The 24,906-nt window shown below is 29.5% G+C and overlaps 2 protein-coding genes across 2 annotated transcripts in view; both read right to left on the bottom strand.

Moving 5' to 3' along the window:
- The window catches only part of LOC107452671 (prohormone processing protease amontillado), a 274,223-nt gene that overhangs the window by 7,474 nt on the left and 241,843 nt on the right, over window positions 1–24,906 (bottom strand). Inside the window, exons 4-10 of the mRNA XM_016069221.4 lie at window positions 23,534–23,642; window positions 23,270–23,307; window positions 19,920–19,996; window positions 7,363–7,451; window positions 5,542–5,717; window positions 3,225–3,437; window positions 909–1,009 (exon numbers count right to left, since the gene is read on the bottom strand). Of these exons, the coding sequence (XP_015924707.1) occupies window positions 909–1,009; window positions 3,225–3,437; window positions 5,542–5,717; window positions 7,363–7,451; window positions 19,920–19,996; window positions 23,270–23,307; window positions 23,534–23,642 (803 nt within the window). The remainder of the gene's footprint in view (window positions 1–908; window positions 1,010–3,224; window positions 3,438–5,541; window positions 5,718–7,362; window positions 7,452–19,919; window positions 19,997–23,269; window positions 23,308–23,533; window positions 23,643–24,906) is intronic.
- LOC107452674 (suppressor of fused) lies at window positions 8,720–10,933 on the bottom strand. The gene has a single exon (XM_016069223.4). It carries the CDS (start codon window positions 10,667–10,669, stop codon window positions 9,254–9,256), a length of 1,416 nt encoding a protein of 471 aa, XP_015924709.1. The 5' UTR covers window positions 10,670–10,933; the 3' UTR covers window positions 8,720–9,253.

Here is a 24,906-nt window from a genome sequence, read left to right on the forward strand (position 1 = left end):
GTGCAACTTTTAAATCAGGTAAATACGAAAATCGATGATTGATATTAAAATCGCGTGAATAAAAATCGAGATATTTGCAGAGTCTGGACTTGTGATTTCTAAAAGGCTTGTTTGTATTGTTTTTGTTTAGACATAATAAATAAAAATTTACAAGATTAATTGAATGAGCAAATAAATATTTTCACCGCAAATCCACCTCTATTTTCCCCCTCTTTTTTTTTGTTTGTTTTCACACCAGAATACAAGAAGCAGCGACGTCTGAATTACGAAAATACGAGCTATCCAGCCTACTGATAAAAAATACGGAAAATCTTATTTTCTGTGCGTGAAATCGGAGAAAACAGCTAAAATGCGGAAAAAGTTAGCAGCTAGGGCGTAGATTGAATTTTCTGTTTATCTTTGAAAATCATAAATAAATATAATTATTTTACTTCTGAATGACTGAATTTAAAAAAAAAAAAAAAACGGGATATTTATTTTAAAAAAACGAAACTTTTAGAGAATCAGAGTTTTTGATAAAAAGGCTGAAATTCGAGAGACAAAAAAAATCTCATCCCTGTATAAAGGTCAGCCAGTTTTATCCCAAGGAAATGATTTTTAGAGAAACTTCAGAGGGAGGGAAAGGGACTTCAATAATTTCCCTCCGTGAAAAATTAAATTCCTCATAAAAAATTTTAATTTGTGCAAAAAAAAATTTCAGCGGAAATCAGCGGGAAAAATGGAAAAATCTGCAAAAAAAGCGGAAATCCGCGGAAGAATCTCATCCCTGGAAACACAACTACTGAAAAATAAATAAATATTAGATTAATTCTTATTCAGCGCATATAAATCCCCCCCTAAAAATATGCCAATGCAAACGATGGAAATTAAGTTATTTTGAATTTACTACCATAGTTGTGAGAACTTACTTTGCATCAAGTGCTAAAGCAAATACTCCAGCAGCTTCTGGTGCTGCAGCTGATGTTCCCGAATGAGTTTTGGTACATTTACCATACAAATCAGTAGTAGCCTATGAATAGAATTAAAACAGTTAACATTAAAGGCAAAATTAAAATTTACGAATGTTTAGTGTACGTATTAAATGAGTGCGAAAATGTGCATAACATTAAACTATTTTAAAAATAATTTTTCAAAAAAAGAAAGAATTTCTATCAGGATGATGTGAGTAGATATGATGATGTGAAATAAATAGCTATCAGGAGTTTTAATTCAGAAAAAATTGCAGACAAATGTTTTTTTTTAATCTAATGGATCTAATTAAGAATGACTATCTGTGATTTATTTGTATTGTCCCCCTGAGGAGCTGAGCGTAAGCTTCTAGGTCACCAATAAATGTGACCTAAAATAAGGTGCTTTTGACGTTTTGTCAAATTTTTTCGCAAACAACATGTTATACCGAAAAAGCATAAATACAAAAAAGTTACAGCGCTAAATTTGTATAAAATGAGTACCAGCATAATACATTTTGCCTACATGACCTATTGCGAAAGTCGAACCTAACTTGTCAACTTTTTAAAAAAGTTGACAAAAGATGAAATTTTTTGACAAAAGTTGACATTTTTGCTAAAATTGGTGCTGAAGTGAAAAAAAAAGCATTTTAGTAGCACTTTTGTTTGAATTACGAGTGCTTTCTTTCTTTACAACAATTTCTGTTGCTAATAAGTAGTGTCTCAATTTAACTATCCTCATTACCAAGCAGGGTGAACGCAGGTCAAGAAACGTGACCTGAGGTGATATTTTTGCAAATTAATGAAAATTTCTTGCAAACAGAAAAATATGTCATAAATCATAACAACCAATAATATATAAAAGTATGCTTAGTTGGAGAACAGCTACCTCAAAAGCTTTAGCTCCATACAATATTTAAAAGTGTAGAAAGAACATGATTTCTAGAGCAAACAATCTTTTAAACTTTCGTAATTTCAGTTTTTTCTTTTTAAACATTATCTAATTGAAGTTCTAGCTGAAGCCAGTCAATATAAATTTTTTAAAAATTCTCAAATAAGAATAGAAAAAATCAGGAGCATTTCTTTTCCATTTGATGGGCGAGAAAAGCATCTTGTGAAACTATTTCTGCAGAGTAAAAAATATCTTAAGAAAATTTCTGCAAAAAGGAAAACCATAATTTTTTACTTCATAATTCTTTATTAACAGATAAAAATAGAAAAATCATGAGCATTTCTTTCCTATCCTATGTGCATCTTTTGAATATAATACTGGGGAGAAAAAAAAATATTTCAAGAATTTCTGCGGAAAAGAAATTAAAATAATTTTACTTCCTAAAGAAAAATTCTTTTTGCAAAAACTCTAATGTTCTGCGACAATGTCACCATGATTCTGGTACAAGATTATTAATACTATTTACAGTTCAGCTTGGGTTTAAACAATGCTAAAATATTAATTAAAATAAGAAGGCAAAACATGTGTATCACAATCATAAACTAGCATATGTGTTAAAAATAAAATTTGAAGTATACTGAAAGAGTAACAATTTATAATACTAAATTTAAGGTACTAACTTAAGGAATTCAAATTAATAAATAAATAATTGATATAAAAAGTTTTTTAGAACAAAATATTTTGTAAAAAGACATATTTTTTTAGCAATAAAAATTGTCTACAGCATTTTTATTTTTAATAATTAGACCAAAAATTTCCTCAATGCTGCCTGAATTTTCCTCGAACATCATTCACGTGATCTTACACATTTAGCATCCATACAATATTATTTCTATTGCAACTATCGAGTGATTAAATGTGTAAAGTAATGTCCCCTCTGTCCACATTCTAAAAGGCATATTAAAACAATATATTGATTAATATACAATTATAAAATGCAATTGTTTTAATCCATATTAATTTTTTTCAGTTATCGAATTTTAATCGGATATATTATAGAGCCATGAATTAATTACCTAAACAATTTGTAATCCCATTAAATGTTATTAAGAAACTAACTTTTTTTGAAATTTTTTTTAAAAAAACAAATGACATATTTAATGTCTCAGTAGATTAAGAACTTTTTAATGCCATCCAATTAAATTTGTTTTTAGTTTTTTTGTGCTTAAGAAATTTAAAAATAAATAACTTTTTAATACTCAAATTCATAAAAATTAACACATTGAGAAATATTAAAAATATCATTCTAAAATAATAAAAATAAAACAAAATTGCCAAGTTATACAGTCTGCAAAGTAAATGAAATAAGTTAAAGACTGCCTTACAACTCCAGTATGAGGGTCTTTAGCTCCATTGCTAAATGTAGATGCTAGAGTAGATGAACAAGATTCATCATAGTGTGCATTTTCACCATTATTAATAGCAGAGTTAATAGAAATGGTCCACATGCTTGCAGCATAGCCATCACAATTGCAATCATCATCAGCTCCACCGTCTCCAGATGCCCAAACATATATATTCCCCAAACCACGTCGACCCTACAACATATTAAGACAAAAATAAGACATTAAATTTCTAATTTGATTTTAAATCATGGGCTTTTTTAATTTAAAAACTTATAATCGGAAAGAGATTGCATGGATCAAAGAAACTCATTCAAACCATCAAAAGTTTAATTTTTTAAAGAAAGAATAGATAATAAGGAGGTAGTGTTGAATAAGAAAATAAAAGATATTATTAAAAGACATAATTTTTTTTAACATTTTGTTTTAAAAAGAAGGTAGGCTGTAACAGTGTGCTGAATAATGATGAGTTTAGTAAACATAAAATTAAGTATGCATAATTTACATTGTTATAAAATAGATTAATGCGTTAATTTGTTTTAAAAAAGGAGATTTTTAAAGTAAGTAAAGAAAGAAGATAAAAAAAGAAAATTGATGTAGGTAAAGAACATAATATTGTGCAGAATATTTTTTCAGTTAAGAAGAAAAAAATTATAAAGTAATTAAAAAACTTCAAAGTTAAAAAAACAGGAAGGGAGCTATAAAAAAAAAACAAATTTAAAATTTTTTTTTTTTTTTGTTAAATATTTTTATATAGCTCAACTTCAATATTTTTTGTTATTTCTTTAAAAATGGATATTGTTAAAGAAATGTTAAATCTTGGGCAATTAAAACATTTTTACCTCTCTTTTGGTTTAAAAATTTTATGTCAATTGTTTATGCATGCCAGCATGAAATAATCTCACATACGGACTTGCCAACATGTTTTCTCACACGCACCCCACCCATTACATATTTGCGACAATGTTCCGGAACATTTTATAAATTATCATTTTTGGCACAAGATGCCATTGTATGTGCATAGGATTTGAGAAACAAGTAGACTTGTCCTGCTACTTGAATAATGTCCATCTAGTTGAGAAAAAAAATGTTTCTGATTTGCACGCCTTATGATGGCTCCTTAAATTGAGCATGTGGATTTGTTTATAGTAAGTGGGAAAGTTTTTTTTCTTCTTTTCGCTAGAGCATTGTGCATTTGGGTTTGCAGTCTAATTTTCAATTGATAGTTAGATTATGTAATTGTTAAATTTTTCTTTTACTGCTACAACATTAAACAGTGGAAAAAGTTTAACTGAACTTGCAATAGCAGAAATGATGTACAATATTTCAGTTATTGATTCTGAAACAGATTGTAGTGAGAGACACTATAATATATTCTGATCATAAATCTACTTTGTGCAAAAGAAATTGCTGAGAAAAATAGACAACAATGCTTCGCTCGTTCACATTTCGGCAAAAATACTTCAAAATGGCAAATGAGTTATTATAAGTGCAAAGATTGCAACATAGGGCTTTAAGTGGATCCTTGTTTTCTAATTTTACATACTGAAAAAGAATTTTATGTAACATACTTAGGCATTAAAAACATATTTAGTTATTTATAATGTTAAAAGTTATTAAATGGTAAGTAAATGTGTTAAAATGTATTTAAACAAGTAAAAAATTTAAATTAATAAAGTATGCAAATAAAAATGTATACACTATTTGTCATTTATTTACTTTACAGTAAATTATTAAAGAATGAATTCGTATTTCAGTAATTTCATGGATTCAGGCATAAAACCATCCAGCCTTAGATAAGTGCTTGGGAAACATTCTCAGCACAAAAGGGTTAAATAATAAATAGTCTTGTATATTTTAAGTTGATCATTTATCAAAAATTAACAGTTGTATTACAAAATGTCAACAAAGCTAACAGAATATAGTTTATATCAAAATAAAAGAACACTTTTCAGGGAAAGAGACATTTAAATTTGAACTACACTTTGTTCAGTGAGAACTGATAGTGGAAGTAAACAAGAAGGTTTGCTTTTCACCTAGTCAGGCTGGTTCCTCGTCAAGTAGGTGATTCTTTTCCTTCTGACCATTATACAGATTAGTGCAGTTTCTCATAACCTTGGCATCAAATAGCCAATTGTGTTCAACCAACAAGCCAATTGTGTTTTGTTTACTTTAGCTATCAGTTCTTTTTGAACAGAATATAAGAATACTTTTTTTAATTTGCAAATGATACTTTTACAATTTGTCTTAATTTTATATAAAGAACAAACAAAATAAATTTAAATAAAATTAAAATTACCTCATTTACACCTTGCACAATTGCACGCATTGTGGCATTTCGAGGTCCATCAACAGTTTTACCATCATCTGTAGGTCCCCAACTAGCACTATAAATGTCAATAAGGTGTGGCTCATGACCCATAGAATTAGCTTCGATTAAATCTGTCATATATGGCTGATCAAGCATTCGGATACCTTTGAAATTTTAAGGATTAATGCAAATGCATAAAATGAAGATTGCTTGAGTTTGATTTGTATTTCATTAACCCCAAATATATATATATATTGTATCATATTAATTCCAATTAAAAAAAAACTATTCCAAATGATAAACTTTAAAACAAAATAAACTACCAATATTTTATACTAATAATACATAGAAATCAATATGAGTGTAATATATTACTAATCATTTCATAATTATTATTTCTTAATATTAACTCTTAACACATAAAACAAAGAGCTTTTAATGATTTTTTTTTAAACTGCCTTTCTTTCAAATATCTGGCTTCATCTATTTTGTTTTAAGTTGTCACTTAATTTTTAGTTATTTAAATATTTTAAAAACAGAAGCAAGTAATTTTTCATGGTCGAAACAAATAATTTTTTGAAGAAATTCAAAAGTAACGTTTTTGACACTTTATGATTACTATTTAACTAGAAGGTAAAAAATATATGAATGAAAGTCTACATTACATTTGTACAGAAGGAATTGCATTTAGAAAGAGATTAAGCACAAGGAATAATAAATGTGAACGTAAAAATATATTTGGCATGATTAAAGAGACTGGTGTAACTCCAAAAACTACTTTCAAGCAAAACATCATAAAAATACTTTTTAAAAAAGGAAGTATGAAATAAGAATAAGGAAGAAAATATTTAACCAATGATAACTAAACTTATTACTCGGTTAGATAATCATTCAATTCATAGACTGTGAATAAAAAATGTGTTTACTTTCATATTATTTTTATTTATGTCAAACAAATCAGCGTAGCTTTTGGTAAATACTCTTAAAAGTGATCAAATTTAACTTCGGCAATCCAGTGGTATTTTGGAAAAACATATCCCCTCTGGCTTCATTAAGCACTAAATAATTTCACGAGTAATAATTAAATGGGAAAACCTTATTTTTACATAGTTACAATATAAATTTTTTTTACATAAATTGTCAGAATTTTCAGTGTTTCCTACTGAAAAATTTGCTACAATACAGGTTACAACTCTTCAGACAAACCAAAATTAATTGAGATTTCCAGAGTAAAATGTGATAAGTTTCACACTTGAATTAAAATCACATATTTACAAAAGTAATTTAAAAATTTATATTTAGAAGTATATGGGGAAATGCATAATTTAAAAAAAAAAAAAAAATTTTATTTAATATTTTGCCACTAAAAGTTTCATGATATATTATTGAGCAAAGAATTCCACTTAATAAGTTCATCATTACCGTTATTAAAAGCTCTAGACCTGAGTTAGTTCTAAAAATCATTTATAATTTAAATGTTTTAGGAAATTCAATTTAGATAAAAGAAATTCTTATTTATAGTGCTGAAATAGCAAAATTATTAATTATAATTATTTATTAAAATACCGTTGAAGATGAGAAAAATAAATGATACCACTATCAATAAAAATTATATAAGATTTTATGCATTTTGACAACAATAAATAACACAGTTGATTAAAACTCTTAGTAATTTTGTGTGCGATTAAAAAGCTACTACATCAAGAATTTTCATCTGAAAATTCCTGGTTTTCATAGTTCCCCAAGAATTTCAGGCTTTTCTTTTTACCTAGCAATCATATAAAAAGAATAAGAATTTGATGTTAATACCTGCAACTTTAGATTCATAAGCCACACCAACTCCACAAATCCCATTATCACGCTTTGCAGCAACTTCTCCAGCACATCTAGTTCCATGACTGAATAATATGAAGTATTACATTATAGCAGACGAACGTACTGATTAAGTTAATAAATTTATTATAAGTATAAGTAAAAGAGTTCTGCCTCAATAAATTTGGCAAGGAAGAAAAATCTACATATAGCAATTGAGGTCCATTATTTTTCTTGAAAAAAAAAGAGTATTGTTTTCAAGAAATTTTTAATAATAATTTGCTTTGTGCTCCTGCAGCTATATAAGTTTACATTTATTTACTTATACTTTTAACAGGGTGCGTAGCTAAATTATTCAACAAAAAATAAGCACATTTTAAGCACTTTTAAAAAATAATCACAATTAAGGAGGATTGGAAAGTTTTTGACAATTGACAGTTTTATCCTTTGCGTCAAAAAAAAAACAACTTTCGTCATTGTTTTTGACAATTTAAAATTTTTTTGAATCATGTAAATCGAATGGCGTTTTCATACGCTACGGACTGACGATATGCCGAAATTGATTGGGGTTGAATTAATTGTGAAAACGTTGAATAGAACAATGTGAACAGTGTCTTTCTGCATAATTTGTAACGAAAATCAACAAAGCAAAGGAAAAATCTCATTTTGGAAAAGGGAAAATTAAGCACTTTTTAAAAACACCCAATGAAAAAAGCACCTTCAAGGGTTTTCAAAAAACAAAAATAAGCACCTTTAAGCACTTTTTAAAAATGCTATGCATCCTGTCTAATACACCTGACAGAAAAAAATCAGTTATACACGCATAAGTCATTCACATTCATGCACAAAAAAATATAATTTAAATGTACTTAACATTTTCATGATTATTTTACTCATCCAACATGATATTTTTTAACTTTCATGAACCCTGATTAAAAAATGATAGTTTATTTCTGCATTAATTATTGCACACACAAGCTTGTGGAGTGAAAAACCATGTTCTACACACAAAAATCTAACGAACAATATACCCATTCCTTTTAGTTTTGTTCATGTTAATTACATTTCATTATTACCAACTCTGACTTTATTCAATATCCATTCGACTATGTGCAAGCAACACATAAATCGGACTTCATTTGCTCTCTATATGAAAGTTCCCTATTTTTAGCAATTGCTTTATCATGATTATTAGATAGTTTTAAGAGAATATATTCGATAATCTGTGAGCAAAACATGATTCACACTAACTAATAATATAACTAATTAATTGAAAATAAAATTATAAATTTCATTATTTAAAAATAAAATATCTAATTAATTTCCGTATCAATGTCTATAAAAAAACAACAAGTAAACAATAAATAAAACTTTATTAAAACGATTCAGTCTTAATGGAGACTAATTCTTTTAGCTAATGAGAGCTACATTCTTATTATTTATCAATCACAAAAATGAACCCAGTTTTTACAATTTATCAATACAAACAGTATAAAATCTGTAATTTTTTAATTACATGATCATGCCACATTTAACATCTATAATACAACCTAAATTAGTTCGCATAACAATATGCATGTGAAAATCTGGTGAAACATAAAATGGATAAAATTATTGCACAACAAATAATGATTGAGCACAATTGCTATCGAAAGAAGCAAAAAATAAATTTAATTCATATAACAAACTTAAGAAAAGCTACATGATCACATAAAATCCCCAAAATATTTAAGTTTAATATATAGTATATAATTTCAATAAAAATGATTACAAGTAAGCAAAATAATTTTAAGTAGGATTTTTCTATAAAAAAAAAAAACGTGAAAAAAAGGTTTATGGTATGCATGAATTCATTAAAAATAGTTTGTTAACCAAAATATATTGTGTACTAAAAGTCTTCATGCATTAAAGTGACTATTAGTCTTCTATCACACCACTCAAATGTTTTAGGAAGTGCAAAAGCATCTAATTCTGAAAGCTCTGTCAATTCTGCCAACATACACTCAATGTCTTCTTCTTTTAAAAGAACTTGCAACCAAGGTCCATGAGCTGCATAAGGATGTTCTTCATCTACAAAGGCACCAGTAACATTCACAGGAACAAATGTAATGATAGTATCTCCAACTACACTTTTAAATGTAAAATGTCGCCCATGTTTTAATCTGCCTTGGAGAGCCAAGGACAATAAAGAACCAGCTTCCAAATTGAATCGCAAATGTATGCCCTCTAGAAATCTTTTCTGCATTAGCTCAGCAGGACCTAAAACTGGCATGTCACCATTAAAGTTAGAAAATAAATCTTTCCGTTGATTGTCATCAGGAGGGAAAGAGTAACCATCATCATTTTGACGAATCGGAGGTAAGGCTGCCTTAGTGTTGATTAATCCTTTTTTCAATGTCGCTTTGATCTGTTCGGATTCGCTAACAGAGATTTGAGAAAAACCCCGCTCTAATTCCGACTCTTCATCGTCTTCAACTTTAATCAATTTCCTCTCTGTCCAAGAACAACGAGCACTGACACCAGTGAGATTAGATCCGTCAGTGGCCACACCTTGATCAACAGCTCCTTGGACACTAGGATCCATTTCAAAGATACTTGTATCTCTTTTCATGTCTGTTATTAACCAGGGTCCCCCAGCACCTTTGATCGATTTCATGAGATCAATAACACCAGGGCCATTCCAATGTTGAGCAGCTTGAAGTTCCTCATTGCAAACCCCAACTATCTGTACGAAGATAACAGGGCCATAAGGCGTCTGGACAGTGCCCAGTTGAGGATCTTCGCACATCAACATGTGCTGTATACGGGAATCACTATTATCTAACGGACAGTGCCAAGACACATGATCACCAGCACAAAGTGTGTTTTCAGATTGAAATACATATTTCGCAAGAGCTTGCATTATGGCAGCTGGCCAAGTCGGCGGTACCCGCTCGTTTGGTTCACGTTTTAAACGGAAAGTTAACTCAAAACCAAAGCCACTAGGAGTTTCCTCTGTAGAAATTTCATGAACTCGTCCATCACCATGTAGGTCAGACAAACCAAAACTCACGTAATGCCAGTGTGGCTCGATATCGGCTGCAGGGTTTCCAGGATTAGAATACATACTGATATAGTCTAAAGGATCAGGTCCACCGAGCCAAAATTTTACAAGAGCAGTAACTTGTAGAGGGTTGGGTTGATCAGGATAGATTTGTCGACATGCTGTATACAAAGCATCTAACCCAAGTGGAATTAATGGTCTTTGAATAATAGGTGGATATCCTCTGAACATCGGAGTTTGTGGTATGATTCTACCTTCCATGTCTAATGTAAATAAAATGTATTAACTGATAACATATAGTGAGAAATCCTTTAAAACTGCAAACCGAGGCGATTGAAATTATCAATATTAAGCATGTCTAAAATATGCTATGATGAGACACAATGTAGTTAATTCATAAAAAGAAGTTCCATAAAAAATTTGACGAAACTTTCAGCCTTTTTTTGTTTGAAGAATGCAATAAATAATAAATAAAAAATCAATAGTTTCAGTTACAGTTAAATATTTCTGAAGCTCGACTTCTTAAAATGCAAGAGGAGTTAGAGACCTTCATACTACTTGCAAAGAATCACGCTGATTCGGAAATGCGAATGAAAATCTGATTGGCGAGTATTTCGAGTGCAAATATATTTCACCAATAAAGTTCTCATTCGCATCTGCAAATTGAGATACACAAATTTTTCGCATCCAGTGTGAATGAAAACATATGTTAGTTTGAATGAAAAATGCCTACTCCTAATGATGCTGTCATCTTGTGACAATTATCAACTCACTCATCTGTCCCGCGTAAGACACGGTTCCCAGTTGATCACCGAAGTCAAGCATCACTGGCTGCAGTCAGTGTGCGGGTGGGTGACCACTTGGATCAGTTTGCGTAGGTAGCCGAGGGTGTGCGGTATTGGTCCTCGTTAAACTGTCCTACAGTAAAGTGCTCGACATCGCGTGCAGATCGTTGGGCTACCGAAGCAGGGGTGCCATACCCTCTACAGAGGATCAGAATTGTGATTGTATGTTTTCGGATCATTGGCGATCGAAATGGGCGGCAGGTAGCGTAGAGCAGAACTCTCTACCTATGGCAACAGTTCGCGTGCCTACCCCATTAGCGTGTGGAGAGTCATAGGGGGTACGAAGTACGTTAGTTTCACTCTTGATTTTCATATAGTTTGAAATCTTTTAAGTTGGAAAACTACATGTAAAGAAACGTTAAACATAATTGTAAAGAAAAGCATCACGGAAATTTTAAAAAATATTTTAATTAAATAAAAAGGAAAAATATTCATTAAAGGGAAAATATCGTAGTACATTCCTATGGGACTGAAAAGAGGAGGAGAGGGAAGGGAGAAGGGCCAAAGGCATGAAACCGGTCTCTCCCCAGATGGCGTACTCGTACGTTGCGATCGCCAATTCTCAGGGATGTTTCCCAGACCGTGCGAAATAGCCCGTTGCGCTGCTCTAGTGCGACGTAAATGAACTACAACAGTAACTCACTCATCATTTAAATAAAAATATTTTTTTCTTTCTTTTTTTTTTATTTGGAAAGCAAGTGAAAAAAGTAGAATATTAAGGGAAAAAACACACATTTTTTACTAAATAGAAATTGTAAAAAAAATCCTTTCTGATAAAGTGAAAGTTACTCTGTATTAAATGTTCAAACAAAAGTAACTATTGTAATTGCGTAAAAAAACTATTTCAGATAAACCATAGCGAAACAAAGAAAAAAATTATATCTAAAATATTTGTAATTAAACTTTTTCCCGAAACTTTGAAGTGCACGCTCAGGGAAAGACGTCTTATATTTTATATTTTTTTCATTATAATATAATTTTGTTCCTATATAAAAATACATTATTGGAGATTAGTAAAAAAAGTTTTATTTACTTATCTTTTTGTAAGAATCAACCTGCATTTTTTGAAAAGTAATGAGTGCAATATATGAAATAAGATTTTATATTTTACTTAAAGGTCCTAAAGCAAACAAAAATATTAAAAATTAAAATTTTTTGCATTGTTTAAAATGTTTTAATCTCAATTCTATTGTCCCATTATAACTCACATTCAGATATGTAATATTAAATTAATGTTACACGTGTGAAACACGTGTCATATTATACAATTGTACTTTTGGATTTTACAAAATTTTAGGTAAGATCTTGAAATTAATTACTAAAAAACTAAACGGTAACTATAGTTTCTTTTATAGAAAATTTTAAGTAACACAATGGTTAATAAAAAATAGATTCCTTAGACTATAAATAAAATAAAATAAAAACATGATTAATAAAATATAGATAACCATCGGGGTGTTCTATTAGAATAAGTCACTATTAAATTTTATTAATTTTATTTTATTAAGTTATTTTTAATTTCATTAAGTTAAAAAAATAACCTACTGCTGTAAACGCAAAGTTAAAATACATCGTACTAAATAATATAGGTAAAAAATTATTAATTAAAATTTTTTTTAAAGTAAAATTAAATAATAATTTAATAAAATTTTTAAAAATTCAAAAAAGAAAATTTTAAAGTGTTTTTTTAAATACCATAATTAAACATATTTTCAATAAAAAAAATTTAAATAAGTAAATAAATATAAAATTAATATTTAATACTTGAATAACGAGCTTAAAATATGCTTTAAAAAATAGCGCGAAATAAATGTTCTCGTGTCAGCGCTGGGAATTGAACTCCCGACTCCAAACTTTTTACAGATGAATAGACTTGATTTCAATTAATTAAAAATTCTTTTTACTGCCAGAAAAAATAAAACTTTATAGTATGGTATTTTTTAGAAAAGCCCACTATTCGTAATATATACATTAGAGGAATTCAGTTTAAATATTATTTAATTATTTTTCAAATGAATAAATTAAGCAATTGAAAGAATTTAAGAATTATAAAGAAAAGGGTCTTTAAAGGGGATATAAATAAAGGAAAACTAAACATAGGAAAACTTTGCGAAAACATAGCCTATTTCTTACTATTAGTCGGTACTGCTACTGCGCTACTGCAGGAGTCTAATAATGGAGCATTACTTTTCAAAATTGCTTTGTGGTGAGTGGTTTGTTTTGTATAATATGTCTCTGAATGCCATGAAATTAGTGTACTTTTTTTGGAGTTGTAGTACTTTATTTATGTCGCATAAAAGCTGCTCAATACTGTATTGACGACGGTCTAGAAAACATACCTGAAGGATGATCAGAAGAAGGTATTAATATTTATAATGAAAATTTCACTGTTTTAGAAAATATTTAAGTTATGTTAGGTAAATAAGATTCAGAAGTGGTCTGTCTTTTATTATTATATAAATGTTAATAATCAATTGAAATTTATAATTTTTCAAAGTTTTCAATTTTTGCAGATTAGCATAAAGTAGTTATTAAATATGGTTTTTTAAGTCAATTTGTTTAGATACATAAAATAACTTGTATATGACACTTTGGATACGGGGATACATATTTCTCACAAAAAAGATCAATAATATTTAATCAGTTTTAAAATCTATTCAGTACTGATCTACTGATTCAAAGTCTCTCCTAATATGATTACATCTAAGTTTGACTAACTTCAAAATATCTGTTAAATGCAATTTTATTCGAAACCAAAAATCCAGTTTCAAAAATAAAATAAATTTATTCAGAGAGTTAAGTAGTTACAAATTTTACTTTTCTGAATAATGATTAGTAGTATTGAATTATAGTCTTTACAAAATTAAAAGTTATTCATAGAGTTTAAATATTATAACGTAGCATTGAGAACACCATTAGATATCTGTATGATTTTGTTTAAATTTTAATTGTTTTTCTTTTGTTGGATCACATTGAAAAATTTCCGCAATTACTATTGTTTTCTTAAATATTTTTCTAATTTATATATTTATTTTATTATTCAAACAATAATCATATTTCCAAATAAATATGAAACATCGATGATTTGAAATAAAAGGAAAAATAATCGTCGAGTTTTTAAATAAGCTTTATTACGCGAGATGCGATGTATGCTGTAGCTTTTTTTTCTTGTTTATTCACCGTGCAAAAAAATATGATTGGATAAAAATATTTTGACGTCATTGCTGATTGTAGGGAAAAACATGTAACAAAATCCCCGTCTTAAGTCCGGGTACATTGAAGATATGTCGTAAGTGTTATGCTTGAATAGGCGAAAGGCCTAACTTCTCGAACTGAAGACCGTCGTAGCGGGCCTTAAACTTTTTCACGCTCTAAAATTATATTCCTTGATACTTCCATTTTTTATGCACAATATCATGCAGAAACAAGCAAAAAATAATAATAATGCATCAACTGAATATTTTGCACAATTTTATAATTTTTATTATGCAGAGTACATAAACAAAAAATTTTGTATTGTATTTTAATAAATTCAATTCTTAGAGTTTTAATGCTTTATTCTTGGCAACAATGCATCAGAGATATTTCTTAATCTAACTGTTGAGAATCCATTATTATAAAAGATGTTTTGTTTTTACATTGTGTCGTGTTGAGATCCGATACTTCGTTCAAAGAAAGTTCCCAGGAGTTTTTGTCCTTAATTATGCATACAAAAATTCGTAACTGGGTGAATTTTCTTTTTGGAGGAAAAATAAAGAGGTAATGAAAGTCTAATAACTTAAGAATCGATATAATTTTTTTTTAAATAAATAAAAATATTAGAATTTTTTTTTTCAAAAATTATGGATGGGTGATCGTGTAAAGAAAAAGGGTGGTGGCGCTAGTGGTAAAATTGCTCTTTCAAGACTTCCAGGTTACTGCTTCCGTAATATTTTTACACCGCAGATTGAAAAAACGCGCCACCATATTATTGCATCATATCTTTTGAAGTATTTCACGTGTACCGAGTTCTTTCTTTCAGCCTTTAAACTTCATTAACATATTAATATTATAATCATTAGAATATTTTCTAATTAGTCTAACTTAAAAAGATATTTTTAAAGATATTTTTGGCGACATTTTATTCAAATGTAGCCAAATAAGGGATAAAATACAAAACATGGCAAACCTTAAGAATTATTCACAATGAGATATTAACTTTCCAAAATGTTTTTTGGCCTTACGACCTCTGAGAATCAATACATTTCTGAAAGCTCTTATGAATGGTACAATTATGTTTAGATTTGAGCCCAAATTACAATAACAAAACTGCATAGAATATTTGGCTTGTTCACACATCGCCTCGTAGTCATAACATAAGCGGAGGGATACACCGGAAATTTTCTAAATTTCTTCCGGTTTAAGGACGCTTGTTATTGTTTACATTAGACCACCCATCCATTAATTATTTATTATTTTTTTCAAGACAATTAACATCTAAATTTAACTATTAAAAAAAAAAAAGAAAAGCTTAATTATGTTTTTAAATCATGCTGCCATCTGGCGACAGTGAATATTACTTTCCGAATTTGTTTGGGAGACATTGAGTAAAAATGTTAACATTTGTTTAAAATATAAAAATTTATTTCGAATGGCACTCGATCCTGATGCAACCAACAGCTAAAAGACAAAAGAGAACATTTTCTTGGATACTTTTATCATTAGAATTGATATTGTATTTTAAATTCTTTTTATATTATTGCTCAATAATTATTTGATGTAAATAATGACACAAAAAGATGAAAAGATATATTGAAATAACATTTCATTTCAAAACAGCCAAAAATTTCGAAATGTATTAAATATATAAAAATTAATCTATTAAATGAAGTCGCAATGTTATTTGAAGAGGAAAAAGAAGTCACGCAAAGGATACTTCCCTTAATTTAAAGATAGCGCGCAAATGGCTCGCATAAAAGCACAAAAAACAAACATACATAAAACTGAAATATTTTTTTAAATTTTTTTTACCGTTTTTCCTAATAACAAACGGTTTAGTACTCTCGATTTATTAAAAGGCAGTTCAAATTACTTCATATTACTTAAGCATCATTCACTAGCATCATTCATATTACTTAAGCACACTTCATATTACTTCATATTTCATATTACTTAAGCATGTTTTTGGCCGTTTTGGATTGCGTGCAAAACTAAACAAACTACGAACCACATTTGTGCTTACGTTGGAAAACTGCAATGCTCCCTTTTTTTAAGCTTAAACTTCGACATTTCAGTGAATTAATTTAAAAAATATAATTTAAATAAAAATGCCTATAATTCAAATAAAATTGCAAATTTGCATGAAACAAAATTTATGTTTTAATTTATATAATTTGAAATTCATTGAAGAACTCTCAGTTCTCTTTTCCAAAATTTAACTCTTTTTCCTACTTTTTTATTTTTTTTTAATTCGAAATTTTTTCGAGTGAATTTTTTTGGTGTTTTTTTGAAAATTTAGAAATAAAGGACTTTATGGTCTTACGTAAGCGTCACTCACATCCCCCACCATGCACGTGTCAGCAAAATTAAGCAAATTACAAAACTCTCCCCCCCTTTAAGTGAAGCATTGTTTCTTGTCTATTTTTTCATGCTGAGTCGAATGAGATTAAATAAGACGCAAAGTAGAAGCAAATTTATGTTCTATTTTTGTGCAATTTTCGTAAATTTTTTTTTTTTGTATTTGTATGAATTTTTTACGCTACATAAAAGTTATTTAACGAAGTGAAGTATTGTTTAAAGCTAAATCGAATGAAATTTATAGTAAAAAAATAAAATTGATAGTTTAAATAAAGTTATAATGATTTTATGTACTAAAATTATAAGACATAACAGAACCCGTGAGCTAAACGTTGTGCGGTAACCATTTAGTGAAAGTGTCTGTACTAAAAGTCGTATTTTCGTATGTGATAGTTAAATTCAGTGCTGGATTATCCATTAGGCCATGGCCTAGGGACCCCCTTAAAATGAATTTTTTGAAAAAAAATTTAAGAAAAATTAGGAAAAACAATGATTTTTCAAATTTTTCAAAATGTTATGAGTTGTAGCACCCGCTATATAAGCTACGGAAGTGACGTCATCAGGGAAAGTCAAGGGGTGCTTATTTCTGCCTATCGCGGGTACTACTACTGTTATGATTATTTTTTAGTTCCAATTTAATAAAATAAAGTAAAATTTAATTTATTATTGTTTATTTTTATTTTAAATATGCTTTTTTAAATGAAAAGATATTAAATACATACTTTTATATTTGAATAAATTAAAAATATACGAGAAAAAAATTTAACCTAGGGGCCCTAAAAATTTGAATGGCCTAAGGGCCCCACGTGCGCTTAATCTGCCCTGGTTAAATTTAGCAACTTTTGCTTTTTTTTTTAAAATTGAAAATATTACGCAGCAAGCATAAACTAAAATCTAATGTAGAAAAATAAGGAAAATAAAAATCACTATAATGTCTTAAAACTTAACTTAATAATTAAACTTAAAAAATTAAATTTGGACTATCTAGAATATTTTAAACTGCAAGGGTGGCGGGTTAAATATAGTAATTCTCGTTACAAATTTGTTACAATGGATACAAATATTTTGCTTAGTCAAGGTAAATAATAAGAAAAAACTATTTTATAACCACTTAACAGCGAAAAAAAAAATAAATAAAAACGGACCACCTAATAATTTTTAATCTAATAATCGGATTTTCACCCTCTAGGACTCAATCTTCATGGTTCGAGGGGGTGACCTCAAATATAATAGTTAGTTAGTGCAAACGATATTTTAAATTACGAAATCAGACTCGAAAACCTACTTTCTCTGAATAAACATACACTTTTCTCGACGGATTCCGATTTCTGACCTCTAAAATATAAGTAGTAGCCGCCGCATTCTGGTGAATTTTGGTTCCCATAGATTGGTCGGGAGAGTCGTTCAAAGTTTGGGCTCCTTAGTCTAATTTTACTTTTTGCGTATTTTCCTATATCTCGAAAATTTTTTAAGCGAATTGAAAGCTTTTTTGCGCAAAATTATAAAATTCGTTTATCCGAAGATAATTCCATGCAAAAAATAATTTTCAGTAACTATTTACCATTTTTTACTATTTTATTTAATATTAGTCAAAAGTTTTTTAAATTGTAAGGTACAGAATGTTTTACATCATTTTAAGGAAAATAATTTTACACGGCAGAGTGAAATCGGTCCAATAGTTCCTGAGAAATCAAATTTTAAAAAAATCGTAAATTTTAAATTCGATTTTTCAGGAACTATTTAACCGATTTCACTCAAATTTCGTATTTTGCCTTGCAAAATTACGTTCTTTAAAATTATGTAAAAAAATCCATGCCTTACTATAAAAATTCAAATTACAAAATTTGAGCAAAATTGGTGGAATACTTTCTGAGAAATCGAATTTTAATTATACGACTTTTTTAATGGATTTCTCAGGAATTATTCTACCGATTTCGCCCAAATTAATGTAATAAAGTATCAAAATTAGTTTCATAACTGTTTTTCTTATCATTAGAAATTAAAAAATTGATTACGTTTCTTTTATATGTACTTCTAAACTGATTTGCAGTTTGATATTATTTAAATTTCAACCATAGTAGTTGAGACACGAACCTGATATAATAAACAAGTTGAATGCTCTTTGTAAATTTATTTTATAAAGTATATGCTATTGAAATTTTATTTTAATGATTTTTTCAGTAAAATAGATCGCATATCGCATAAATGCAGATCTGACTTATTAAGCGCAAGCGATAAAATTAAATATGAGCATAAAGACGAACTGGAATACTTATGCTTAAATTAATTAGAATATTTATTAATGTTTATCACTTTCGATGTGATGAGCATTAAAAACTGAACAACATTACATTAAAAAAACTATTTTTATTATGTGTTGTATTGAAATGTTTATAACCCCTTTTGTTAAGCTAGCCAATTCTGACGTAAAACGAAACGTACACTTCTTATATGATAAAACTCTTTTATTCAGTTCGTAAAAGTAAATATTTTCTTGTCAAAAAATGTTTTTTTACTTTATTCTAGATAAATTATTACATATTTCTCTAGGTAACATAACTACGAGTGGATATATATTTTAAATAAAGTTGAAAACTGTTGATTCCATTACATTTTATTCAAGAACTCTATGTAAGAAGTTTTATCTTGTCCAAATATTCGTCTGATTCAAAATATATGAATAGCAGATTTATTTTGATTGTTACAAACAGCTATTACGGTATATATTCACTCAGCGCCGAAGTTTTGAAATTTAATATTACTTTATTTACCCACGAAAATACTTCTTTATTTACCACTTTTGAAATAATCATGTCTTCGAGGCGTTATTAAAATTTGAAAACATAAAATATGCCGAAGTTACATAAATCGATAAAGTTAACCTAAGGATATGATGTGATATTTTTTCCCTGTTTATATTTTCGTTCAATATAATAAACCTGTTATTCATCGTTGCATAATCACATATTTTGAAAAGTTAAAGTTCTTGGAATGTAACATCTAATGCCATTGCCATTTTTTTAATTAGCAAAAATAAACAGGAATAACATTTATTTTTGTTTATGAAAATACAAATCCGAACTAAAAGGATTTAAAAATAAAATCTTTACCTGTTGAACCAATCATCTGTGTATCTTGGATATGGATAAGGATCATTGCTGCTGAAATCATAACTAGCCTTTGCGTTCTATTCAAAAATCGAAGAAATATATCTCAATTAGGGTCACAAATTTAAAAAAAAAAATATATATATAAATATATATATATATATATATATATAAATATATTGATTNTCCGGTGAATCTTGAAAATGGAGGCCTATTTTCAAGTGCTTGAAACATGGCGAATTGTGGTAGATCGACTCTACCACTGAGGATATTTTTATGTCACCACTGAAACACTTTGCGTTTTATGTTTCAAATCCCTTTTGTTTTCTTCATTCACATCCGGTGAATCTTGAAAATGGAGGCCTATTTTCAAGTGCTTGAAACATGGCGAATTGTGGTAGATCGACTCTACCACTGAGGATATTTTTATGTCACCACTGAAACACTTTGCGTTTTATGTTTCAAATCCCTTTTGTTTTCTTCATTCACATCCGGTGAATCTTGAAAATGGAGGCCTATTTTCAAGTGCTTGAAACATGGCGAATTGTGGTAGATCGACTCTACCACTGAGGATATTTTTATGTCACCACTGAAACACTTTGCGTTTTATGTTTCAAATCCCTTTTGTTTTCTTCATTCACATCCGGTGAATCTTGAAAATGGAGGCCTATTTTCAAGTGCTTGAAACATGGCGAATTGTGGTAGATCGACTCTACCACTGAGGATATTTTTATGTCACCACTGAAACACTTTGCGTTTTATGTTTCAAATCCCTTTTGTTTTCTTCATTCACATCCGGTGAATCTTGAAAATGGAGGCCTATTTTCAAGTGCTTGAAACATGGCGAATTGTGGTAGATCGACTCTACCACTGAGGATATTTTTATGTCACCACTGAAACACTTTGCGTTTTATGTTTCAAATCCCTTTTGTTTTCTTCATTCACATCCGGTGAATCTTGAAAATGGAGGCCTATTTTCAAGTGCTTGAAACATGGCGAATTGTGGTAGATCGACTCTACCACTGAGGATATTTTTATGTCACCACTGAAACACTTTGCGTTTTATGTTTCAAATCCCTTTTGTTTTCTTCATTCACATCCGGTGAATCTTGAAAATGGAGGCCTATTTTCAAGTGCTTGAAACATGGCGAATTGTGGTAGATCGACTCTACCACTGAGGATATTTTTATGTCACCACTGAAACACTTTGCGTTTTATGTTTCAAATCCCTTTTGTTTTCTTCATTCACATCCGGTGAATCTTGAAAATGGAGGCCTATTTTCAAGTGCTTGAAACATGGCGAATTGTGGTAGATCGACTCTACCACTGAGGATATTTTTATGTCACCACTGAAACACTTTGCGTTTTATGTTTCAAATCCCTTTTGTTTTCTTCATTCACATCCGGTGAATCTTGAAAATGGAGGCCTATTTTCAAGTGCTTGAAACATGGCGAATTGTGGTAGATCGACTCTACCACTGAGGATATTTTTATGTCACCACTGAAACACTTTGCGTTTTATGTTTCAAATCCCTTTTGTTTCTTCTCATTGCAAGTTTTGAAAATGGGTGCCTTTTTTTGAGCGCTTGATGCATGTCAACTGATATTTCGAATTTGTATATTTTTGAAGAGAATGAAGTTTTTTGGGCGAACCCATTGTTATAGATGGAGGGTGGTCATAATGTAATGGCTCTTCGGTGCATACTCTCGGTGCATGACGCTAATAAAATACTACTAATACATATCTAGAAATTACAAATGCACATACGAATCTGAAGAGCAGTTGAACTTTCAGAAAATCGTGCTGATTTCTCGGCAATTTTTTAAAATTTATTTCCATTTAAATAATGATCTGTTTTGTTCCAAGTTGAGATACACTCTGTTGCTTGGGCACACTTTAAAAAAACTTTTGTGCTATGTTTAAACTTTATTACTACAGGGGATACATTAACTTTTCTTACAACAACGCCAGGTTAACAAAGTAAAAAAAGTTTAAATTTTATCAAAACAAATTAATTTTCTTTGTAAAAAGTTCCTTGAGGAACAAACTTCGAAGCGTGATTAAAGATAGAGTCAATACTTTCAATAAACTAACTAATTTTTAAATTTTATTTTTAAATTTTTTTTTTAAAGTTTTCCCAAAGATTGCAAACTCTGACGTTTTTGTTATCTTTTATTCAAGCAAAGAGCCATACATATTTTAGCATTCAGATCAGAATTTTCCTAAAACAAAGTAACCACCTTTAAAAACAATCACCGGTTCTAGTAATTATTGAATACTGGTTAGTTTGTTCAAAATTTCCGATTTATTGTTATTCCATTTGCATTAATTAATTCTCTCAGATTATTTCTTCTTGCAATGCTTATTTCTCTGATAACCTATTCTCCTAATTTCATATGTATTTTATTTTATTTTATAACTGCTGTTGAGCAACTGTCTCAATTCTGAATTTACGACTAACAATGTTCAACTCCCCAACCGTATAATTTTGAATCCAACACAGAAGACAAGGGAACTCCTGGATCAAGAAGGGGCACAAATTATCCTTCGTGGAACATATTTTGATGGAACTAATTCGCATTTGCGTTAGATGGAGAGGAAAACACGAAACTTCAAACGAGTAGCCGACCACTAGGGGATTCTAACCAACTACTGAGAATGAGTTTACCACTGAGAATATTTTGCTTCAGCATTGAGGTCAATGCGAGCCGGGAGTAGAATTTGTATCAAACAGCCACTTCTGGTATTCGAACCTTGGTCACCTCGTTGGGAGGTGAGCGCTCTATCCCCTGAGCCACCACGGCTCTCAAGTACAATAAGCTTTTGTCTCAAGGCTTTTGTACAATATGATACAGATATCAAAACTTCGCTCTAAAAATCTCATTTTTGAACAAACATGTTAGAAAAAAAGTTTTGGAGCCTTTGTTTAAGGCAGAAATGAATGAAAGCAGTTTGAACCATAAGTAGTTTCATGAATATTGCATTTGTATTATGCTTGCTTTTTGATGAATGGAGTGTATCTCAAAAGGAGTACTTTATAATTTTTTTAAACTTTACAAGATATCACAACGATATATATATCACGTCTTTGCAAATTTACCTCTTCCTGAATTTTCTTTTCAGTTTTATTCTCCTAGCAAGATGTCAGTTAAAATCCTTTATCACTTATCATGCTTAACAGTTAAATCTCATTTTATAATTAATGAGAACATTGTAAAGTGGCTGTAAAAATCAGGAAATGCAGTTTCTTTCAAATTTTTTCCATCATTTGTCAAATTTATTGTTTTGTCCTTAGAACTAAGTGTATTAAATGTTATAAAAATTATTTACAAAATAGTGAAGTTCTACTTACATAATTTTCTCTTAAATCAGGATGCATATAGTCCACACCTAAAACAAATATTGCTATTCTAAGCTAATTGTTTCTGACCAAACTATATTTAAAAGCAATATATAATTAATTATGCCAGTTTATCAGAAATTTAATATGTTTTGACAATGCGTTGAATTCTAGGTAATATTTATAAATGAATAAACCTGATACTTAAGATTGTCTGGAAGTTTGCTCAGATTAAAAGATTTTCTCTTAAGAACGATTAAATATGCATTATTTTACCGTCATCCATGATGGCTGTCGTAATATTCCTTCCAGTATACCCTTGTGCCCAGGCAGCTTCAACATTGAGATCCAATTTGGGCTTACCGCCATTTTGTCCAACGTTTTTCTGGAGGAAAAATATTAAAATTAGCAAAAAAGAAACAAACATGCTTATTGAACACCATTCATGTGATTATATTTTTAAAAATTTATTTTTAGTTTCAATCGTCAGATATTTTAAAGTCATTAATTTTTATTACATATTTGTTACATTAATTATTGTACATTCACTCTTAAAAACATACTGTTAGTAAGGGTGAATGAATATAATTTTAGTATCCATTATAATTATTGAGATTTTCAAATGAAATACTTCCTAAAAGAAATAAGAGAGATGAATTCTACAGTCTTTTATATGAATTTGCAAAAAGAAGTCTTTTTTGATAGAGTTTTTAGGATATTCGAAGCCCAATTTACTGTGACCTTTATCATCACTAAATTTAGAATTACAACAAAAACTTAAGCAGAGATCTAGAACATTTCGAATTAAATGATTAAATTGAAAACAAGAGTCTTTAGCAAATAATATTGTAATGAATTGAAATGAACAACTTTGATAAACTAATAAAAGTCATGGGGGCTCACGTGACAAATTTAGAAATAACAGTTTATGGTTTGCCTTTTTTTTTTCAAAGTGACCCGTAAGTTTACTAATGGCATACAAACAAAAGGAGAACATAAGGATGTGTAAAAGAAAGGGTAGGCAGTTGAAGTTGGTTAATGAGCTATAAGAGTAGACGATATGGAACGGTATTTTTCCACTCTCCTTTCTTTTTCTAATTGACTAATTCGTGTTAAATAATAATATCTTAAATCAATAAATTATCTCGTTTGTTAGCTGTAATTTAATTATCTTAGTTTAAGATGACATGTAATTCAGTCGACACCGTATCGGAACACTTATTCAACTCAGCACAAGAAAGCTGCAATATCTGCAAGGGATGTTTTCAATTCAAATGTGATGTTTTATTTCACGGAATTGGGACAGAAAAAGGGATAAGTATGAGATACCAAATGATTGAAGAGCCTTCAATGTATTTCAGGTGACGTTTGCAAGTTAATCTATACGATTTAGAATTACGACTGTGAAAGACATGCGTTTAAGTTTCAAAATCACTTTAGGATCCCAGTGCTTACAAGAAAATAATACACCGAAAAGCCATTACATTATGACCACCCTGCTAATAACATGTAGGACCACTTTTAGCCCTCAAAACTGGTAGCACCCGCCGCGGCATTGATTCCACAAGGTGCTGATAGATAGTCTGAGGAATTCCCTCACATTGCGAAGGGGTAGCGTGGAAGCAAGAATTTGGTTTTCCAAGTAGGAC

This window comes from Parasteatoda tepidariorum, chromosome 7, assembly GCF_043381705.1.
Source record: "Parasteatoda tepidariorum isolate YZ-2023 chromosome 7, CAS_Ptep_4.0, whole genome shotgun sequence".
In the NCBI taxonomy this organism is placed as follows: Eukaryota; Metazoa; Arthropoda; class Arachnida; order Araneae; family Theridiidae; genus Parasteatoda; species Parasteatoda tepidariorum.